Source organism: Rattus norvegicus, chromosome X (assembly GCF_021556685.1).
Source record: "Rattus norvegicus strain SHRSP/BbbUtx chromosome X, alternate assembly SHRSP_T2T, whole genome shotgun sequence".
NCBI classification, from domain to species: domain Eukaryota; kingdom Metazoa; phylum Chordata; class Mammalia; order Rodentia; family Muridae; genus Rattus; species Rattus norvegicus.
In genome coordinates, this window is record NC_141554.1 from 16,130,385 (window position 1) to 16,144,083 (window position 13,699).

General features: G+C 35.6%; 1 protein-coding gene across 2 annotated transcripts in view; it reads right to left on the reverse strand.

Moving 5' to 3' along the window:
* The window catches only part of Usp9x (ubiquitin specific peptidase 9, X-linked), a 107,529-nt gene that overhangs the window by 33,870 nt on the left and 59,960 nt on the right, over window positions 1-13,699 (reverse strand). For both annotated transcript variants that reach the window (NM_001135923.2, NM_001434267.1), the window contains 9 exon segments: window positions 325-450; window positions 1,686-1,811; window positions 4,066-4,344; window positions 4,521-4,651; window positions 7,517-7,637; window positions 8,417-8,566; window positions 9,045-9,285; window positions 11,746-11,957; window positions 12,495-12,590. In NM_001135923.2, coding sequence (NP_001129395.1) covers window positions 325-450; window positions 1,686-1,811; window positions 4,066-4,344; window positions 4,521-4,651; window positions 7,517-7,637; window positions 8,417-8,566; window positions 9,045-9,285; window positions 11,746-11,957; window positions 12,495-12,590 — 1,482 coding nt within the window.

Here is a 13,699-nt window from a genome sequence, read left to right on the forward strand (position 1 = left end):
GAAATGTAAAAATCTCACTTTTATTCTAAAGTAGCCTCAGATTAAAACTCAAAATTAAACCTTTGGGGGGTTGGGGATTTAGCTCAGTGGTAGAGCGCTTGCCTAGGAAGCGCAAGGCCCTGGGTTCGGTCCCCAGCTCCGAAAAAAAAAGAACAAAAAAAACCAAAACAACAACAACAAAAAAAAACCAAAAAACAAAAAAACAAAACAAAAAAAAACTTTGTTCAGGTACAGCTGCAACTATAACTATGCAAAGTGATGTTTAGTAGTGTAGCCATATATATATTCATTTATATAGGGGTATATTTCTCTCAAAATTCTTACCTTCTCATAAATTTTTGTGACTTCCTCATTTGGGCTGAATACCAGTTGTAATCCCCCACATCCTGATGTCCAAATAATCTTTTGTATAGCTCTAATTACACAAATATCAGGCATATATCTTGAAGCCTATAAAATAATGATTAATTAAAACTGTTGAGAAGACTATTAGTGTTGATCACCACAGAAATGACAACCATTTCATGCCCAGGTATTAGAGAATAAGAAGTTCAAATATTGGTATAAAATTTTCATAGCAGTTTTATTCATATCTAAAGGGCAAAAAAAAAAAAAAACCAAGTATATTTTGTCACATATATAAACAAATCATGGAATATTCATAATGGGATTATATGTTTTATTTTATAATATATATGATCTACCTACTTTTTTTTATTTACGTGTATGTGTGTCTGAGTGTACATATATGCATGCATATATATATATTTTTTCAGACGGTCTATGCAGACCAGGCAGGCCTAGAACTCACGTAGATTTGTCTACCTCTGCCACTAAGTCCTAGGTCTATAGGTGAGCCACCACGACTAGCATACAGTGATCCCACAAAATGGAATTTATTTAACAAAATGGAATGATCTATTGGACCTTAAAACACTGACAATTCATAAAGTCATCAATAACTTTTTTTTGAGATTGGGTCTTGCAGGCTGGCCTATTTATTATCCTTTTGCTTTAGCCTCTCAAGTGTTTGGATTATAGGCACATGATCCAACTGAATAAAACTCAAGAAAATGAACACTTTCATAGGGGACAAAAAATTTAGTGGATATCTGATATTAGAACTGAAAGGAAGTACTGACTGCAAAAAACCACAAGGAATAGTTACAGAAACGGTCTGTCTTAGGGCTATATATAGGTGTGAAACGTTGGATTTGACTGTAAGTCCCAAAAGAACAGAAAACTTATTGTGTAGTGTTTGTGTGAGTGTGAAATGTTATATGTATACTCTGAAAAAATGCTGTTTATTATATAAAAAGTTGAAAAAAGTACTAAGAATATTAATTGGCATTAGAAAAACATGATCTAGGCTGAAACAGTAAGATGAGTGAATTTTTAAAAAGGGTTAGAGAGACAGCTCTAGGAGCATTGGCTGCTCTTCCAGAGGACCCAGGGTCCGACTCCCATCATCCACATGGAAGCTCAGAATGGTCTGTAGCTCCAGGTTCTGGAGGATCCAGATGCCTTCTTCTGATCTCAAAGAGCATCAGGCATGCAAGCTGTGCACAGATATATTACATGCAGGCAAAACACACAGAATAAAACCTTTTAAAATTGTATAGTAACAATTATGACCTGTAAAACATTATGTATGATGTATTCTATTTAACTCTTACAATACTAACCTCATCAGAAATCTGCTGAGCAAGACGAACAGACACGTTTCTAAGCATGCATTCAGATGATGGGTTAGGAATGCTCTGAAGGGCACTTTGTAGCACCACTGCTTGATCATGAGTTACTTGGTTGACCTGAAAAACAGTTAACCATCTTATGTCAGTATTCTGTATATAACTTGACCCAATCATTCGTACCCCATTCATCAACATTCCTAAGATGTTTTCTTTCCACATTAACACACAATATCCTGCCAACATGGTATGCAACTAGAACAGATTTCTCTACAGTCCCCTATTCTAGATTAACCTAGCCTGTCTTTCTATTAACATATCAGGTCCAAACTCATCTCAAGATGCAGTAAATCATATTTTTCACATGTGTATCCTTTTAAGCAGACCCTGCTCATAATCTCTAGTTACAAAATTCTACTTTGAAAATTAGAAAAATTATGACTATAAAAAAACAAACAAAAGATAGCAGTACTTTTACTTAATAGTATATTAAGTGTTTTAATGAGAAACAGATAATGTAGTTAGCTAAATACTTCTGATTATCTTTTGAATTGTAACTTTTCTCTATACTGTAAATGTTTAAGATATCCCTACTACTACTAAATTTGTGTTTAGCTTTTAATTGACAACAAATACTTCACAATTATAATACCTTAGTATTTACAGCTAGCAAATGGCCATGTTCTCTAAGTATTATAGAAAAGATACAAGAGGAAGCATGCTATTGCCTTTTGTGTGTTTTGTACACTTCATTAATTAGTCATGTCATGGATTAAAATAAGAATCTTTTTATCCTTACAAGAGCCCTCCCTCATTCGGTGAGATACAAGGTCTCAGGTTAAAGCTGGTGGTGGGGGAGGGGTGTTAAACTTTTTGCATACATCCTGCTTTGGCATTCCAAGTGCTGGGATTACAGGTAAGAACCATCATACCTGATAAGCATCAGTCTTTCCTTTTTAACCCATTAAAAATTATTTTAAAAATCCTAATGAAATGGACCACAGTATACAATATATAATCTTAGTCATTTTTATCTTTTATGGAAAAAGTTCACTCCTTTTGCTTCTTTTTTGTCTGTTTTTGGTCTTATGTAGCCAAGATTGGCCTTGAATATGTGATCCTTTTGTCTTAGCTTTCCAGATCCTCATGTTATGAGTCTCCACCATGCCTGGCTAGTTTACAGAAAATTTCTAACATATGAAAGTGATCAGATTAAGATAATACAATTATTATTGGGGGCTGGAGAAACAGTTCAGCAGTAGGAGTCTGTGATTCCAGCTCCAGGGAATATGACACTCGCAGACAAAAGTGCAGGCAGAACATCAATTACATAAAATAACAATAATTATTGTTAACAAGATCAAGGTCTCCATTATTCTGCCTCAACTACTGTCAATTACCTAATCACTCCCTTACTCTCCCATCTCAACTGACCTTTAAGACTGCTAGTAGGCAAATCTTAAGTATCTATCATAAAACTTCATTTATACTTGGGCACGGTGGTGCACAACTTTAATCCTAGCACTTGGGAGGCAGAGGTAGGTAGATCTTTGTGAGTTCTGAGTTGAAGGCCAGCCTGGTTTATAGATCAAGATCTAGTAGAAGCTAGGATTAAACAGAAAAACTGTCTCAAAAAAACAAAACAAAAAATCCCCAGAAAACAAAAATAAACAAAAAAGGCCCAACAAATCTAATTAAAAACTTCATTTATGAATTATTTTAGAGACTATTTTAAGAATAAAAACAGGGGGGTTGGGGATTTAGCTCAGTGGTAGAGTGCTTGCCTAGGAAGCGCAAGGCCCTGGTTTCGGTCCCCAGCTCTGTAAAAAAAAGAACCCCCCCCCCCAAAAAAAAGAATAAAAACAGGGACTCTCATTACGTAGCCCAGGCTGGCCTTGAATATGTTATAATCCTTTTGCCTCAACCCACTAAAGACTTTTGTCTTTTATCAGTAATTCAGTAACTATTTACATAGTTTAGCCTTTAACTAGTCATTAAACTCTAGCATATCTTGAGACCAGCAAAATGGCCTTCATAATTAAAGTTTAAGTCAATGAACATGGGACAAAACCTGGTAAAAGGCTAAATCAATTACAAATCTTAACATCACTTCTTATCTGCTTGGCACAAGTTAGAAATTCATTCATGTGGCATTTATTTTACATTAAGAGTGAAGCAAAACTCAAATGGTCAGAAAGGAACCGAAGGAAATGCCCTCTTAAACTAGTAGTAGCAAAGCCAGTGAAGTGTGTACTTTTAATACAAATATGAGCCAAAGTTGAACTCTACACTTTAGAATCATTGAGAAATTTAACCTTGAAAATGACTATGTACTATTAGAGATTTTAGAAACCAAAACAAAAGTCTGTATTACCGATGTCATAGGATTCACGCCTTCTACACCTGGCTGACATGCTTCTGCCACAGCCCGAACATGGCCATAGCCAATGGCAGTTAGTAACAGTTTGGCTATTTTAAGAGCATTGAGGTAGGCACCCCTTCGAGTTTCCATATCAGCATTTGGTAGGAAGTTATTTCTGGTTAGCATACTCAGAACAAGGGGCAAACCACCACTTTTCAAGAAGTGAAACTGAAAATCAGAGGAGTCATCAGCCAGGGGTGCACCAGCAGGCATTAACAGGGCATAGACTACCTGAAAATAAAAGGGGGGTGGGGAAGAGACACGGATTGAATTAAAAGGGATTTAAGACATAAGCTCCATCAAGACTGCAAAGACATTGACTACCTCAAACCCACCTTATACATCAAAGACCAAATTTAAACAAGAAGAACTAAGTCCAAAATGAAAAACAAAAACAAAAAACTAACCTCTGTTAGGTATAGCACTTGTGAGGCTGAAGGACCAAAGAAAAGTGAGTCAAGAGATGGACTAAGGCTGCTTTCTCCAAGTTTGGCATGATCTAAACAAATAGCTCTTAATTTTTCTATTGTTGTACTATCTGTAAAAGAAAGAGGCATAGTATGAAATAAAACACAATTCACATCTATATCACTTCTAGCATTTTCAAGAGCATGAAACAGCAAACAATTCAGTTAAGCTATCTATACTTGGGTTGACTTAAAAGTAAACAAATCAGAGAGAATCAAAACACCAACCAGAGCCTTTTAATCAGCCAGCCTAAACATAAGGAGCCTCCAGTCAACACGTTCTCTGTCCAATTGCAGGAGACTGATTTAAAAAAAACCCACTTCCAAAGAAGTGTAAATAACAGCAACAGTTCTTACTCCCAAGTTTATTTTGTACTTTCTGACATTACAGATCACTTTGTTTCACTGAAAGACATCACAGTACTCAAGAAACTGAACCTTATTTTAAAAAAAATCAAACATTAATACAGCGTGAAAAAAAGAGCCTGGCACTTTTGTGCAAACCTTTAATCTCAGTGCAGAGGCAGAGGCAAGCAGAGTTATGTAAGTTTGAAGTCAACCTGGAGTGGCAGGATATCCAGGATTACACAGTGACACGCTGTCTCAGAAAACAAAACAAAAAGCAGAAACCTTGAATGAAGGATGGAACCAAAAAGAAGTAAAGAAATGAGTTTAAGTGAAATTGTTCAGTAGGTAACTACCCGTACCAAACTGTGAAAGACCTGAGTTCAATTCCCAGAACCTACAAGGGGCAAAGAGGAAACTTGATTCCTGAGGCAATCTTCAGATCTCTACACAAACAAAGTGGACCCACACAAAAAATGAATATGTAAATGCAACAATTGTTTTAAAACAAAAGTTCAAGTTCATGAATGGTGGTATATGCCTTAAGTCCCAGTAAAGGCAGGCAAATCTGAGTTCAAAGCTAGCCAGGAACAATTAGCAAGACTCTGTCAAAAAACAAACAAACAAACAGACAAAAACCTTAAATAAAAGCAATGAATTCTAAATAAATCACTTAATGGTTTTAGCTTAAAATGTATGTATTTGGAGTCTTAACCAAAGGTTCGCTTTGTGGCCATTCCAGCTCTTATATGTGTAACTAAATTATTTCAGGTCCCTGATCATATATAAGCTTTTTATTATAAAATATAGATGTCAAAAAACCCTATCCATAAACTTGCTATCAATAGATGGCTATAGTTTTGGGTTATTCACTTATGTTGTGGAAGATGAAGGACAATTTTATTAGAGTGGGAAGGTAAGCTGTGAAACTTGAGTAGCTGCCTGAAGGAGAGAAATGAAGGAGAAGGAAGGTTATGCTGGCAAGGAAGTAAGACCTGTGGTAAACAAGAAACCACATGGCAGGAAAGGAAGCTTTAGAAAGTCAAATGTACTTGGGGAAAGTCCAAGTGTTAAGAAAATCACGGTTAGAAAAGTAAAGGAAAACATATTTTTTGAGCAATTCAGAAAAGTGAGCAGGCTTCCAATCATATGGATTAACTGTTTGTAAGCTTCTGCCTTAGATTATTTTTTTTCAAGTTTCTTTGAAGGATACCCAGATCCAAGTAATTATATAATTATAGCAATGCATTATTTAAAAAAGTAAATCCAGCAAAGCACAGTGGTGCAAGCCTTTAATCCAAGCACTAAGGAGGTAGAGGTAAGTGGATCTCCGTGCATTCTAAGACAGCAAACCTACATAGTAAGACCCTGTCTCAGAGAAAGAGAGCAAGAGAGAGTGCAAGAGAAAGACAGACAGAAACAGACAGAGTGAAACAGAGACAGACAGAGAAGAGAGACTATGAAGAGCTTAAGATAGACTGGCATATTTAAAAATAATCTTTAAACTCCTGGAAGGAGGTAGCTCTTAGGAAAAACAACTCATTCTGCTTGGTAAAGCAGTACAAACTTTAATCAATAGTTCACTGTTTCAAATTTGGACTATAGCTTGACTTTAAAATGTGAAGTTAATTAGTGTGTGTGTGTGTGTGTGTGTGTGTGTGTGTGTGAGAGAGAGAGAGAGAGAGAGAGAGAGAGAGAGAGAGAGAGAGAGAGAGAGAACACATGCCGTGTGTTCTCACACAGCACAGCACAAAGCTGTCTGAGTACAGCTTTGTTTATTTGTATTTGTGTGCACAACTGTTTATGTGCTTGTGCCATGGGCACCCACGTGGAGGTCAGAGTACAATGTGAAAGAATTCATCCTCTTTCCACCATGTGGGTCCCAGGGATCAAATTCAGGTCTTCAAGGTTGGTGGCAAGCATCTTTACCTACTGAGCCATCTTTACTGGTCCCAGGCAAACATATTCTGCAAATGGCCATACTACATTATTTTAGGATTTTGGGCCACATGGTCTTTGCTACTGAGCTCTCAGCTGTTGATCAACAAAAATTTGCAAAAAATATATAAATGAATGGATGTAGCTGTAAGACAGAAAAACTGAAAAGATTACAGATACTAAAATTTCACAGAATCTGGTATCAAAACTTATATTTTTTATTACATTTATTTGTAGGTGTGTATGTGTAAGTGAATGGTAAATGTATGGAGGTCAGAGGACAGCTGAAGGGAGTCAATTCTCTTCTACAGTTCATCAGACTTGCAGGCACACACCTTTATCCATTGAGCCATCTCCTAAAACTCCAAATAGATACTGTTCTGATTTTATTTTAGCCCTTGAAAAATTTAGACACTTTCTTTAGGTACTGGGCTGTATAAAAATAAGTTGTTAGAAGATTTTGGCTGGGGTTGGGGATTTAGCTCAGTGGTAAGGCAAGCTCCCAGCTCCGAAAAAAAGACAAGGAAAAAAAAAAGATTTTTGGCTTACAGGCTACTTTACTAACCACCGATATATGGTTTACTTAGAAGAGGAATTTGTTAATATACCTTCTAATGTTAGCATGCACTATGTCATCATTGAAAACACCTTACCTGGCGGCATAAGTTTCATAAGAACTCTTGCTCCATCTCTAAGAGGGGGCATATTTAGGCTGCTCCCTAAGTCTGCAACTTGCCAAAGGAAAGAGATGTATCTGGGATGAAGTGACATTATCTAGAATATAAGACACAAATAATTAGCTGAAAAATTACTCCTGGGCTTCAAAAAAGGTCTTCCTAAAATCTTATCTCCATACTTTGCTCCTGTTACTTCTGTTATTCTTGTTCATCTCATCTGTATAAATTCTTCATGGTGCAGACCTAAAACATCATCCAGGCCACATTTGTTTTATTATACTATTTCTCACCTGCATATAACTTAAGAGACTCCGAACATAGTGAAACTGCCACCATGCCATTACTAAACTTCTAACCAATTTGTTCTTATACTGGATTGACTGGTGTTACTGCAGTCATTAAAGTTCTTATGAAGTGAAAGCAGAGGTCAGTAGGGGACGCCAGTGTTTTCTTTGGATACAATGACAAAGATTACGGATATTTTCATATATACAAAGTTTTTTTAAAAAAAATCCATTTTATAAAACAAATAGGTAAGATAGTGATGGCTTTTTTTAAAAAAAAAATCCATTTTATAAAACAAATAGGTAAGATAGTGATGGCTTTCTAAATTTGTATACTGAAATGTTATAATTAAATTCCAATGGATTAATTATATGTACATATAACTAAATATTTATTAACTACAGGGAAGTTTTAGTTTAAATTTCAACTGAGTTACAATTACATTTCAGAGGGACTGAAGGATAAATGTGCAGATATTTCTTCAACAACAACAAAAGCAGTTGTTCTCCAACAAAAACATCCTGTTTATGTACTGTCTGTTCTCAGCAATTCTCAACAAATATAATGACCTGCACAACTGAATATACTTACCACTCCAGGCAAACAGCTTTCTACCTCTGGGTTGGGACCATCACTGTAATGATTACCATGGTTTCCAGGAGATCCAGTTGAGGAATCAGAGGAGCTATCAGGACTTGACGGCATATTGGAGCTGATTTGTGTAAGTTTGGCTGTAATTAGCTGAAAAGGATACAAATTGGAATCAAAGACAAGGAAAAAAAAACAAGAGAAAACTTGGAAGCTAGTGATATGTCAACAATTGAATTTAGAAAACTAGATGCTGGGGGCTGGAGAGGTAGCTCATTGATTAAGAGCACTGGCAGTTATTGTAGGGGACCTGGGTTGCATTCCCAGCACCAATATTCAGGGGATCCAATTTCCTCTGATTTTCAAGGGGCATACACATGGTACAGATATACATGCATACAAAACAATCATATACATAAAATAATTAAACAAAAATTAGATGCTAATATTTTTTAAAGTACTCTTTGTTCTAACTACTTGTTTTGATATATTCTAAGTGTTCGATGCATGTCTAAATTAGTGTTATAACCTTAGCATCTGACATTAAGAATCACATAATAAATAGTTAACAATAAAATACAGAATGAGGTTCTATTTAAAAAATTTTCAGGGGGTAACTAAATATACTTACTGATTTATCTTTTAGGTTTAATTGTCCAATCAACTTTCTGTCATCTCCAGGATCAATAAGCTCACCACCCACAAAGAGTTCAATTTTTGTATGAGCTACATTGGCTTTAATGCGATTTAGTATACATCGTCGAACTGAACCAATGGTATCATTTGTATGAGACCAAACTTCCAAGTCATCTACTTGTCTGCCCTGGTTTGGAAACCGAACTATAAAAGAGAGGTGTTTACCACGGAAAGCTCTGGTGGGGAAAAGAAATGGAAAATACTATGTTCAGCAAATCTCCAAATTTAGCTGCCAAGAAAATAAAGATGGAACTTTAACATTGAATATTTTCTTTTTTTCTTTCTTTTTTTTTTTTTTTTGGTTCTTTTTTTCAGAGCTGGGGACCGAACCCAGGGCCTTGCGCTTCCTAGGCAAGCGCGAATATTTTCTTATTAAATAAAAGTGAATTGAAGACATTATAGTGCCTTGGAAAGAAATTCTTTATCCTTTTAACTATAAATACTCTAGTATCCAAAACACAATGACTATATTCCATTGTTAGTACTTTGATGTTCACAATCATATAAAATAATGTATTGACCTAAAAAGAATTAATACAAATACCAGGCATGGTGCCTCATTCCAGAAATCCCAGCCATTGTTGAGGTAGAAGGATTACATATCTAAGGCGAGGATGAGCAACTCTAAGCAACTACATCCAATCTGCCCCACCGATTAAGATACAGATATAGTAGGAACATTTCATTCACTTCTATACTTGTAAAGCCCAAATCACTAATCCTTGCTGTTTATAAATGTGCAAGTTAAGATTTACCTTGAGAACATCAATAAAAAAGCTGTTACACATTCTGCTTGAACTTTGATTTGTGAGACTGTCTCACTGTGTAGCTTTAGCTGTCCTGAACTTGCTATGTAGACCAAGTTGCCCTCAACTGGGAGAGATCCACCACCGTTCTTTGCCTGAGTGCTGGGATTAGAGGCACGCACTACTGCCCAGAATTGCCCAAAAACCTTTTATCAAGTCATTCCAAAACTACATTATGTTGACATTTTATCTTGAAGGTATGATATAAAAAATATGAAATTATATCAAGGAACAACTTAACATAAATATTATTTGAATTATTAAATGGTAAGGCCTTGAAAGAAATATGGTTAAACTATTTGAAAGTGTGTTTTAAGTATACTGATTACCTGTCATGTGAGTTTTTAAGAATTCAATTGAAGTAATTTTCAATCTGAGTATTATTTTGTTGTTGTTTTTTTGAGACAGGGTGCAGAGGAACCAGGTTAGGTTCTTAGTACCTACATGGCAGCTCACCTTACAGGGCTCAAATGTCTTATGACTCCAGTCCCAGGGGATCTAGGGCTTGTTTCTGACCTCTAAGGGCACCAGACATACATATGGAACACATACATACATGTAAAGTAAACACTCATACACAGAAAATAAACTAAATCTGAAAAAAGGAAAAAATTAACTATGCACCATGCCCCCCCCCCCTTTTTTGTAACAGAATCTCACTATGGAGCCTTGACTGAGCTAGAACTTATGATACTGACCAGGGAAGAAGTCAGTCTCAAACTGGCAACAGTCCCCCCTGCCTATGCATCCTGAGCGTTCAGCTAAAAGGCATGCTATAATGTTTAACAGTATAAACAAGTATAAAAAAAACTGAAACTGAAGGGATGTCTCAGTGGTAAGAGTGCTTATTGTACAAGCACAAAGCACGAGGGCCCAAGTCCAAATCTCCAGCCCCTATATTAGCTTTTTAGCTAAAGGTGCTCATAATTCTAAAAGTGTGGGTGACGAAAATAAGATGATTGGGGTTTGCTGCCTGTCTAGCTCCTAGCTCATTGAGAGGACAGATTAAACGGAATAGTAAGGAGAATAACAGGACAGGACACCCAAAGTCTACTACTGGCTTCCACAAAGGAGCATGATGGGTACACCTTCACTCATAAAAATGTGTATATAAAACACAATTATATTGAAACTTGGGGCTTATGAGGTTTCTCAGTATATAAAGGGGATTGCTACCAAACCTGAAAACCCAAATGGTCCCTGGGAACCAAATGACCCAAATGGTAAACGAACAGACTCCTTTGAATTGTCCTCTGATCTCCACACTTGCACCACGGCACATGCACAGCCACATAAATGAAATAGTATTTTTTTATGTAAAAGGAAAATTAATAAAATAAAAACTGACATTGAAGGAATAAAAAGTCTGTTATTTAAAAAAGATAACATGGTGGGCATGTAATCCCTGCACAGGGGAAGCAGTGACAATCTAAGTTTAAGGCCACTCTGAACACTACACAGTGAGAAACATATTTAATCAAAACAAAATAATCACAAACTTTTTAAAAAAGCTCTAGAAACTCTGACCTACTTTCTTCCCTAATAAACTATTCTATCACAAAAATAAGCAAATATCTCCATAAGATGCTTATGTTGTTTTTTTTTTTTTTTTTCCGAACCCGGGGCCTTGAAGCTTGCTAGGCGAGCGCTCTACCACTGAGCTAAAAAAAATCCCCAACCCGATGCTTATGTTTTTAAAGGTCAAGATACATTTTCAAAAAGATAAATCTCTTTTCTTCTCTTTCCCTTGTACACATTTTTAAATAGGGAAATGGTTAGGAAAATATCAAGCAACTAAAAATTAATCCCAGGTATCAATTATTCACAAACCTTGACATAGGCAAAATTGTTCTTTCTTCATGATAATCACTGTCACATTCATTTATATATTCTCTTAAAACAGTTAATACTCGGACCATTCGAACAGCTTCCTGTCTTGCACAATTAATACTGTCTTTGTCACCATCCAAAACACACAACGTGTCATAAGAGGCTTTCAAACGATCAAAGCAAGACTGAATGAAGTCTTCATGGATCACCACCTGCAAATATAATATATAGAGGAGAACATCTAACAATGTTGCTCTAAACAATAATCATATTTTAAGCAGATAGTTTATTATTTAAAGAGAAACTAATGTCAAATAAGTTTATCAAAGGAGATAAAAAAAGAAATTCAGAGTATATGTTACTAATTACAAAAGAAACTCAGCAGAGTCTTTAGTATTTCAATACATAATAATTGACATTCAAAGTAACCCAACCTCTTCAAGATTATCATCAAGGCAAGATTCATTTAGACAGTACTTCATATAAGTATTTTATATATGTATATATTTTGAGGCAAAGTGCTACTATATAGTCCAAACTGGCTTAAAACCTATAATTTTCCTGTCCCAAGCTCTCTGATACCAAGATCATAGGCATATACCACCACACCCAACTTTTACATATGTTTTTAATAGCTGAAACAAAACAATTTCCAGTTAATTCTGAATTAAAGAGAAACATCTTATAAGGATTATAGTCCTATCAATTGGAATTCTAGCTTGTACAAGTTTTAATGCAGATCCTCTCACCTGATTGACCTGCAGTCTTGGACCAAGGTTTGTGTATATCTCTTTGAGGAGATCAATAGCTCGGCTGGCAATATCATCATTACTCTGAATTACAACCTACATTAAAAAAATTAATATTTCTCAAGAAATGTTTCATTAGTTATTTTTAATACACTATTTAACAACATAATGGTACACTGAGTAAGTAAATGAGACAAACAGATCCAAGAATAAATGCCAATTTTTAAATTTACTACAAATAAAATATGGTTTGACCAAAATATGAGGCTTTCAAGGAGGAATTTAAACTAGGTAGAAGAAAACAAGATTCTATTTGAATACAGATTTAGTATAAAAATTCTTCCGGGCTGGAGAGATGGCTCAGTGGTTAAGAGCACCGACTACTCTTCCTGAGGTCCTGAGTTCAGCAACCACATGGTGGCTCACAACCATCTGTAATGAGATCTGATGCCCTCTTCTGGTGTGTCTGAAGGCAGCTACAGTGTACTCATATACAATAAAATAAAATTAAAAAAAAATTCTTCCTTCTCTCAGTTCTATAATATTTACAATCCATACCTATTTACATTGTGGTTTTCAAACTCTGTCCTACCCTCTAGTGTTTAGATGAAATATGTCAAGGCTGATCCCTGTAGAGAGGTTTGGAGAAGGCAAGATTAAGAAAGCCTGGAGACAAGGAACAAACATATACAGGCTTCCTCTATTCAACTGTTTATATTTTTCATTATCATGTAAAGTGTGATTATTGCTGTTATTTTCAGGATCTTACTCTATATCTCTAGCCTCAGGCTGGCCTAGACCTCTACTTTTCAAATATGTGCCATCCACTCATTTTACCTGAGGCGCGAATTTGGATTTAGAGAAGGGTTTGTAACATTAAAGTATGTGCTGGAGACTGAACCTGGGGCTTAATCCACGCTTACATACGCACTGCCTTTCAAGCACTTTCACTGCTTTTAAAACAGACAAACACCCTACAACTCCAAGCTTTACTTATTTGAAGTATTAAGCACTCAAATACCACATGAAACACTTTGGTATATGTATATGATTTGCAGACATCTAAAACATAATAATACAAGCAGCTATATTTAACCAACCTAAGACTTTAAAGATAGAAATATAAAATATCATAATAGATACTTTAGACTTCAATAGATCAACACTATACTTTTCTATATTTAAAAGAATGTTAAACAATGCTA